At 47.1% G+C, this 9,186-nt stretch overlaps 2 protein-coding genes across 2 annotated transcripts; both read left to right on the plus strand.

The window, feature by feature from the left end:
• On the plus strand, window positions 1–316 carry BT62DRAFT_903419 (uncharacterized protein; the record flags this gene model as incomplete). Its single annotated transcript, XM_043183525.1, has 2 exons — window positions 1–118; window positions 174–316. Coding segments are annotated over 2 exons (261 nt in total), but the record flags the coding sequence as incomplete, so codon positions are not given.
• Window positions 317–3,447: 3,131 nt separating this feature from the next.
• On the plus strand, window positions 3,448–8,301 carry BT62DRAFT_328091 (calcium ATPase). The gene is made up of 21 exons (XM_043180514.1): window positions 3,448–3,887; window positions 3,935–3,996; window positions 4,049–4,231; window positions 4,289–4,337; window positions 4,395–4,495; window positions 4,549–4,633; window positions 4,682–4,854; window positions 4,907–5,122; window positions 5,177–5,275; window positions 5,325–5,364; window positions 5,416–5,729; window positions 5,786–5,878; window positions 5,928–6,049; window positions 6,098–6,443; window positions 6,493–6,825; window positions 6,886–7,071; window positions 7,124–7,382; window positions 7,440–7,561; window positions 7,614–7,761; window positions 7,814–7,894; window positions 7,953–8,301. Exons 1-21 carry the CDS (start codon window positions 3,673–3,675, stop codon window positions 8,041–8,043), a joined length of 3,318 nt encoding a protein of 1,105 aa, XP_043036876.1. The 5' UTR covers window positions 3,448–3,672; the 3' UTR covers window positions 8,044–8,301.
• Window positions 8,302–9,186: the final 885 nt, after the last annotated feature.

A 9,186-nucleotide genomic window follows, 5' to 3' on the forward strand; every position in this document is an offset into this window, starting at 1 on the left:
CCGAATGGCAACGTCGGGGCCTGTGGCACGCCTTTGCAGAACTCTGACCATATTGTCGCGCTCTCCAACAACCAGTACGCTAGAGGAGTGCATTGCTGGAAGCATATTGGTGTGCACTGTATGTTCAATAATGCCTCGAACTTGTATAGTGCGCTGATAGTGTACTTCTTTAGACAACGGTAAATTCATAGACGCTGCCATTGGTGACATTTGCTCTGGATGTGGCAATAACGGGATTGATCTTTCGGAGTCGGCATTCCAGAAGCTTGCCCTTCTTGATGATGGGGGCATCAAGGTAACCTGGAACTATGAGTAGATGGTTCTATCCAGTTTTGTGGGAGGAATTGCCGGTCATACAAAATCTTATCACTATTGTGATACTCTGACTTTTGCTACATATGCTATCTACGCGTTGTCTGTTAAGCAAACATATCTGAAGTGTGCGTCGTTTGGGCATTCACTGACGAACACTTTTATTTAAGATCCGAACTCAACTTAATTATTATTCTCCGATAATGTATGTTCGTTGAGGCCTGGAGTCACTCTCATGTCTTTGGTTTCAGTGTAGTAATAGTAGAATGTAATATAGATTGACGCATGAAGAGTTCGCGAGGTAGCTACGGGAATACATAGCAGCCTGCTCACAGTCCCAAGGGACCTCGATAACTTCAATATCAAGATTGGCAAGGGTCTGGAATGCGGGGGAGAGATTGATATCGATGGGACTGCAGGCTTGACAATGGCCTTTACGGTCTTATCATTGTCTAAAGTGTCCATCGGTTATAATTTACGTATCTCTGCAATGTGAGCCACTGCCAAAGTCATCATTGGCGAAAGCAACGCTGTTAGTCTAAGAGTTGGGGCTCCACCACATGCACCTATAGAACTTGGGGTTGAAATGAGTAGTTTCTCTGTCGTTGTCAATATGATGATACAGTTTGAGGTTAATAGATGAGTACCTTGTCCGCGTTGACCGTGATCATGGATATAGCCAAAGTGGCGAGGATGGATTGCTTGAAGGAGAACATGATGGTGACGCAGAAGACTCGAAGCAGAAACTTTTACTCAAATGAGAGGTCCTAACACAAAAGGAACAAAAGTCATGCATACTGAAGAAAAGTCCGTCGAGATCATGCAACGCACGAACTTGGAACCATATAATAAACTTACGCGAAGGTGCAAAACGGAGACGATTTGGGCTGAGAGTCGCAACGCCTATACTCAGCAGCAACGGATTTCTCGGAAGAAGAGTGTTCGCGTTCAAAAGAATGTGTCTTGCCCTGTCTATCCGCCACTATGCATAGTCATCGTAGAAATCCATACGAAAAGCGAACCTGGAGTCCATGAACAATTTGTCAGGTCATCTTGGCGCACAGAGACTTGTAGATATTTTTCAATTCGCGAGGACATAAACGCATATCGTATGTATTGTAGTTTCATCCCAACATGGGAACATGGGTCACGATGGAGCACAAGGAAATTAACGAAAAGAACACTGTATCAAAAAAATGTCAGGTCAAATGCGGACCTCCTTCGAACAGAGTCAGAAAGGTTCGATATCACTCACAAAGCACAAGAGTTCCTTTTCCTCGAAACGGCACCGGTGGTCAGAGCGCAGGATGACGCGTGACCTTGGGGATAGCAACTGCAGAGATGTTCAATACTACCATCACCTTCCTTGGCGGCCTCTTTCCAACATTCGATGCCTAGAGCTTTGCCAGCAACACTGGAATGTCTTCCGAGAGTCCTGTATCCTCGTGCAATCATATGGTCAAGCAATGGAGAATAGCGCAGGGTGGCCTTTGGGACTGACAACGAACCAGAAGTAGTACGTTTGCCTCTCTACTATTATCTTTGAAGCTTGCTTATTATTCTCGTACAGAATTCGCTTTGAAGAGCTCGCGTCATGGCCCGCTGCCGGAAATGCTCAGATTCAGGAATCAACAGGACTTCAGGTCCATCCTAGTATGTTCGACCCGGATCTCCATTCATTTTTACCCGTCCCCCGTTTCGTGAAGACGTTTCAGAAGATTCATCCAATCTTTCTGCACAAAATGGATATTCTCGACACATGGCTCCTGGCGCTGAATGACACTGTCCAGTTTACTACGATTAGCCTGCGAATGCATTAGCGTAGTCGTCAGAAGGATCCGCTTGTTCGGAGGGTAAAGAAGGACTAAAGGAGCTCTGCGAGGAACCTGTGTCGCCCTCGTAGCCCTCTTGTGGTAGCAGCCGAGTGTGGGAAGGATGCATAAGGGCGAGCTTTGGTCATCGCGTCCTCGCATCTGGTATGTCATATAGTATCTCTGGGGAGCTGAGTTCCACGTCAAAATTCCCTGTATTCAAATGTTTCATGGCCGCTGACTGCTGCCAACTCTCAGATGTTCATCCGGACGACCTAGACTCGATGGCTGGATATATCGGTGCCTCCGGAAGCGAGGCATTGTTGCCGATTCAATATTTTCTGTTGTTGCTGTTGTTGCCTTGATTGCTGGTGTTTCAGCTTAATCGCAGGATCCCGTGTATGCTCTCAGCCCCGCCACCGTCCTCAAGGCTGTTACCGCTTGCAATCGCAATTTCGGTCCTTCATATATGAGCCTATCCAGCAGTTTTCTACAGAGTCTATGTTTGATCTGTGGATGATTCAGCTGTCTCTATCTTTGGCCTAGTATCAACGACGGTGCTGGTCTCATTCAGACTGTCATCGTCTTGGATAAGGATAATGACAGTGAGTCCTTTTATATTGATATTCTTCCTAATGGTCTTTCTGACTGACTAACAGCTGATGCGGAGCCATGAGAAACCAGTGGTATGTGCAGGCTACGCGCTATCAGTAAGTTTTGGTGAGCGCCTTCGGCAATAAACTTACATTCACATGATCGTACTCTTACATTGACGACCCGCGGCGCCATCGCACCTGCCTCTAAATTTGTCGTGAGTGACTAGTACAGAAACAGAATAAGATTTGATACGTTCTGCTCCAGACTTTACCGAGAAAGGCGCTGCATCTCTGGTCTACTAGCGGTGGTGCCACTGGCGAGCGTTCCTTGGATATCTTGGTCCTAACTTGACGCCAAGATAGGAAGCAGATGCCCCTACGATATAAGCACTACGTTCGGTACCATGCCCGAGTGGTACCGTGCCACGCAATGATGATGAACTTGATTTGTTGGTGGATCGTCGAACCCGGCATACCAAGGTTCTCCCGCTCTTCAAAGTGAATGTATAGCCATGGATGAGCATACGATCGCAAGGGCTTCGAATTGATCACAGAATGCTTGCTCAGGTCCATTGACAGCTGTCAATGAGTTGATGTGGCCTCTTCTGGAGAGTAATGATAGGGACCAAGGGCCCAATTTCTACGTGTTTATTCGCATCCAGGAGTGTCGAATTGCGACGGCATTCCTAGTTCAATTGTCACGCCGATGTCAACGAAGATTCAATGCCAGCGGTACGTCGGTAACTAGTGCTATTTCGGAAACAGAATTATCCAACTTCTTTAATTCGCACGGGGACCTTAAACATCAAAAGTCCATGATGCGCATCCGTGTATAGAGCTGAGCGAATTTTGCTGTTGCACGGCGCTAATCCCTCTCTGAGCGAAATTCCCTCACTAGTCGAGAGCAAAAAACATAGATAACGGCAGAAAACTGGCTCAAGCCTCCGTTCTTAATGACTTCCCAAATTCCCGGTGAATTGCCTCTGCACTTCGATGTGGAATCTCTTGCGGGAAGTACCGAAAAGGAGTTGGAAGAGCCTCCTCATGTTCTTGTAGAGACTCGCTCTCGTAATGACGGTACGGCGCTGGCACTACGCCGTAGTGCCAGTGTCTACTCCCAGGGCGTCAATATGGGGGCGAAGATACCCGGCGAGTTCAGGACTTTGAGGTGCCCCCTTATCATACGCATGATGCACTTCCCTGATATTTCCACAGTATTAATGTCACTGAGACAAAGGAGGGTGCTACGAACGCCAAAGCCAAGACCATAGTCAAGGGTAGGCTGATCGCAACCCATTGTTCAGACAGTATACTCATTATTTCTTGTAGAAATTGCGGATTTGGACTGGCACGAGCTCGATACGCTGGAGGTCCTCACCCGCCTTGGGGTGTCCGAGAAAAATGGCTTAGATGGCCCCATGGTTGCCAGGCGTTTGACGCAGAATGGCAAGAACGTTATCACACCACCGCCGAAGAACCTCACCAGGCGTATTTTCTTCTATATATTTGGAGGTACATGTTCCTCTCATCTGTCCCCTTTGCTCTCTGACGTTGCTGCCCGCCATCAAGGCTTTGGTAGTCTGTTATTCATTGCGTCAATCATCTGCTTCCTGTCTTGGTTTGTTCATTCATAGGCTCTGGTGCTAAGGTATAAAAAGTTAACAGCCACACGTAGGAGACCTCTAGGTGACCCGGACCCAGCTACGGCTAACCTTGCCCTTGCTGTGGTGCTTTTGATAGTTCTTGCGATTCAGGCCGTCTTTAATGCATGGCAAGGTACGGAAGACAGAATGGCTTTGTCGATGACCTTACTTATCCATTTCCATCAGATTTCACCACGAGTCGCACCATGAAATCCATTGCCGCGATGTTACCCTTGGACGTTTTAGTTACTCGGGATGGTCACACGTTGAAGTAAGTGGCTCCGCAGGTATAACCTGTTCCATCTGACGACCTAGTCAGAGTCCCAGCCCCCGCGCTTGTCCTTGGAGACATAGTCCATGTTACTATGGGATGCAAAGTCCCTGCAGATCTGCGGCTCATCGATGTATCCTCCGATCTCAAATTCGACAGGTCCATCTTGACCGGAGAAAGCAACGCTGTTCCTGCGACTGTCGAAGGAACGGACCCCAGCTGTATGCTCTTACTTGACCTCTATCCAGATAAAGCTGATGGTTCTGTCGCTAGTCATAGAATCTCGCAACATAGCTCTTCAGGGGACACTCTGTGTTAGTGGAGACGGACTGGGTGTATGTGTGTGCCTTGGTGACAACACGGTCTTCGGACGTATTGCCAAACAAGCCGCATCAGAGCGTCCTGGGCGAACTTCATTGGAATCCGAGATCCTTCGCATCGTACTGGTCATCTGTAGTTTGGCAATCGCCATTGATATCATTGTCATCAGTAAGTCTATCACTTTCAGCATGTTCATCCCTGGGCTTACTCTTGTGTCTTCAGTTTTGTGGGCTGCATGGCTTCGCCGTGATTATCCGGGCTTCATCTCCGTTCCGGTATTGCTCATCGACTTAGTTTCTGTCGCCGTTGCCTTTATTCCGGGTAAGAACTGCCCTTTAAATTTATTCTTAGTTACCTTACTGTTCATTAGAGGGTCTTCCCGTTTGCGTCACGCTTTCACTGACGGTGATGTGGGTGATAATTATTCTTTTCTTTAGTCAGCTTCACCAGTTTTCCTCTAGAGCCGGCGCCATGCGAAAAGCTAACATCTTATGCAAGTCGCTCAGCACAGTCGAGAGTTTGGGATGTGTCAATTTCATCGCCTCGGACAAGACGGGGACTTTGACCAAGAACAAAATGACCGTGGTTAATGTCGCTATAGGGAACGAGCTTTTAACGGCCTCGGAAGCAAGAGAGGCTGCAGTCGGTAATGGGCCCGCCGGGGAGCGCATTCAGATTTTAGCCGCAACCGCGGGAATCTGTAATGACGCGCGTTTCGACAACACAGACGACGAATTACCTGTTGAGATTCGGAAAGTTCACGGTGATGCTACGGGCATGTATCTTAATATGGCTTTCCACTATCTCTCCACTTACACTGAGGATGTTTAGATACCGGTCTACTTCGCTTTTCAGAGAGCATCATGCCCATCGAGGACAGCCGAGCAGCATGGATAGAACGTGCGAAGCTTGCTTTCAACTCCAGTATGCGCCTTTCTTTGCTAGCCACGTTATATTTTGATGATCTGTATAGAAAACAAATTTGCCATGAAACTACTACAAGCGCTTCCCCAAGAGAAACCGATTACCTCAATGCCCATCTTTTCCAATGATGACTTCAACATGTCATCAGATTATGTTCTATTAGTCAAAGGAGTAAGTCTTGTCCTGTGTTCACTGTTGTCGGCTATCTAAAAGCAATAGGCCCCTGAGATAGTATTACGCCGGTGTAGCCACATGATGGATTCGAAGGGATTGATTGTGCCAATGGACGAGACCATCGCAGACCGTTTATCGGCGATACAAGAGCAATTCGCGTCAAACGGCCAACGTGTTCTACTCATGGCAAAGAAGATTATTCATGGTTCCAAATTGCCGACAGACTTCTTCGTCGAATCTGGTTCTTTCCCTATGGAGGACCGTATTCTTGGCCTCAACTCCGACTTGACGGTGGTAGGTCTGGTAGCACTGATAGACCCTCCAAGAGATGATGTCAAGGAAACGGTTGCTGTAGCGCGCCGGGCAAGCGTTCGTTTTGCAATGGTTACAGGTCGGTTTTGGCACCGTAGGCGTTTCGTTTACTAAATCCAATCTTGAAGGTGACTTCTCCTCTACCGCTGCCGCCATCGCTCAGCAGGTGGGAATTATCACGACGCCAATGAGCGAAGTGAAGCATATTAAAGACCTTCCATATGACGCTTCTCTAGAGTCAGTGGCTGGGTACGAGCCCGAGATTGATAGACGTTCAAGTCCGGAAATGAGAAGTCTTGTCCTCAGTGGTTCTGACCTCGTCGGCATGACCGAGTCACAATGGAAACAAGCCCTTGCCTTTGATGAGATTGTTTTTGCCCGGACAACCCCCCAGCAGAAACTCCAAATAGTGAAAAAATTGCAGGCGGAGGGATGTACCGTTGCAGTGACAGGCGATGGGGGTGATGCTTAACGGTTTCAAACTTACGCTATTTTTGCTCACATCACATCTTCTTATGCAGTCAATGATTCTCCTGCCCTGAAACAAGCTGACGTTGGGGTAGCCATCGCTGGAGGCTCCGAAGTCGCTATGGAAGCCGCGGATTTGATACTACTCTCAGATTTTTCTGCCATAATCACCGGAATTCAGTATGGACGGCTATGTTTTGAGAACTTACGCAAGTCAATATTGTACCTCCTGCCTGCCGGTATGTTTACGAATCAATCCTGTCGTTACCATCTGCCTGACATGTGACTTAGGTAGTTTCTCAGAGCTCATGCCTGTTGTTCTGAACGTACTCACCGGGGTACCACAAGCGTTGAGCAGCTTCCAGATGATCATAATTTGTGTTTTTACGGACGTTTCTCCTGCGTTATCCATGGTGAACGAGAAGCCTGAAGCAGATCTCTTGTTACGCCGGCCTCGTGATCGCAAAAAGGACCGTTTGATCAACTGGAGACTTTTGCTGCATGCCTATTTCTTTCTAGGTATCATAGAAGCAGTGACGTCCATGGTCGGGTGAGTCTTCGATAACGATGCTACCGTTTTTTTTTTTGAGTCGAACATGAACGTTAGAGCGTTCTACTTTGGATTTCAGCGGAATGGTGTTCCATTCTCCGCCCTGTGGCTCAAGTATGGAGGCTACGACGCCGACCCAGATCTAGTTAAAGAACTCACCAACAAGGCTCAGTCAATTTGTATGGCGGAATTTTGTTGTTTCCCAACGCGCCCATTGACAATAGTTTGTAGATTTCTACAATTTAGTCATGATGCAGTGGTTCAACCTACTTGGCACACGTACCCGAAGGCTGTCGTTGTTCCAGCAGAATCCTTTCAGTTCCAAAACGCGCAATATTTTCCTGTTCCCTGCTATGGCTGCTGCACTTGTACTCGCTTGGTCAGTTTCTCCCAGGTGTCTTCGACGGATTTATACTAATCAATCCGAGCAGTTTCTTCTCCTACATTCCTTGGTTCCAACAAGTTCTTTTGACGCGTGGAATTCACGTCGAGTTCTTCTTCTTGCCGATTGCGTGAGTCATCTTCATCTGTCCAAGCTGAGCGACACGATGTTCAATCTTTTTGGTCTAGATATGGTATCGGAATGCTTTTCCTTGACGAGGCACGCAAGTGGTGGAACAGGAAGCATCCAACATCGTTCCTTGCACGAATTGCGTGGTAATGATCTTGATTTCAACTGTCATTATTCCGTCTCCTCTGCAAATAGAAACAAAGAAACAGATGTTCTTTATTAAATAAAGAATGTGTCTCGTTGATAAGTCTGAAAAAGGAGATACACTGGATGATCGAGACGAGCTTTCGTTATTTTGTTTGTATCCACCACCCTTGCTCGGTGCATAGGTGGATGATTCCAGGTTCATTCATTTATCAGTTCTGGTTTCACAGGAGTCTTGGCCGCCGAAGACACATCTCATTCTCTAAATTCTTCGGAGGCATGGAAACACTCGTAATTAAATTGGCATTGGATCAAAGCCTGGGCTGAGGCCCAATCAGGCAGTAAATGGAGATGGAAAGCGACATCCCCATGTGCTGTAGAATATCTAGGATGTATTGTATTGAGAGCAGGTTGTGTAGCACAGCGGGAGAAGCCAGGTCTAGAGTCGAAGGTCAAAAGCTGAGGAGTATTGACCTTCGATCTCCAATATTGGTAGCTACAATTATATAAGATAAGAGTGACATGGAGGGTGTTCTACTTCAACACTCCCCCTCGACCGAACATGTCTACGGAGGTATTGAGACAAGTCCGAGTAGGGTAATCATGTGCCTGAGCTTCTCTCTTCCCAATCCCTTTGTCAAGGCATTGGCTGGCATATTGTCAGTTCATAAGTGGACCACATGGATGCACCCCTTCTCAACCTCATTGCACAGCCAATAGAATTGAAGGTGTTAGGAATCCTGGGTGTTGTGCAGGGTAGACTCCAGGCTGGTAAGGCCAGATGGAATGAACTTGTTCTACTACAGCTCCTACAGAGCTTGTATTTATACTCTCCAGGCTTATATCTAGAATTTACTACAACTTTCTCTTTCTCTCAAGCTTACTCATCAACTCTTGGCATGATGCTGGATTGCCCTTTCTAGAACTTTTCAGCAAAATCCCAACAGAAGGTCAAGGTGTTTAACCCAGCCATGATGTTCAGGGTTCCAAGTGAGTGATAGAGCAGCCTCATTGTCAATATAGAGGACTGAAGCATTGGTGAATGAATAGCCAAAATCTGTGAACAAGTTGTGAAGCCAAAGGATTTCCTGACCAGCAGACACAGCTGAAACATATTCTGCCTCTGTCATTGAGAGTGTCACAAATGCC

This window comes from Guyanagaster necrorhizus (assembly GCF_019112545.1).
Source record: "Guyanagaster necrorhizus MCA 3950 unplaced genomic scaffold BT62scaffold_23, whole genome shotgun sequence".
Taxonomy (NCBI): Eukaryota; Fungi; Basidiomycota; class Agaricomycetes; order Agaricales; family Physalacriaceae; genus Guyanagaster; species Guyanagaster necrorhizus.

Excerpts from the sequence above, each read along its gene's own strand:
- BT62DRAFT_328091 (XM_043180514.1), top strand. The coding sequence starts at position 3,673 with ATGACTTCCCAAATTCCCGGTGAATTGCCTCTGCACTTCGATGTGGAA. Across the intron at positions 5,123-5,176 it reads CATTGATATCATTGTCATCA|TTTTGTGGGCTGCATGGCTT; the intron begins GTAAGTCTATCA and ends TTGTGTCTTCAG. Across the intron at positions 7,383-7,439 it reads GCAGTGACGTCCATGGTCGG|AGCGTTCTACTTTGGATTTC; the intron begins GTGAGTCTTCGA and ends CATGAACGTTAG.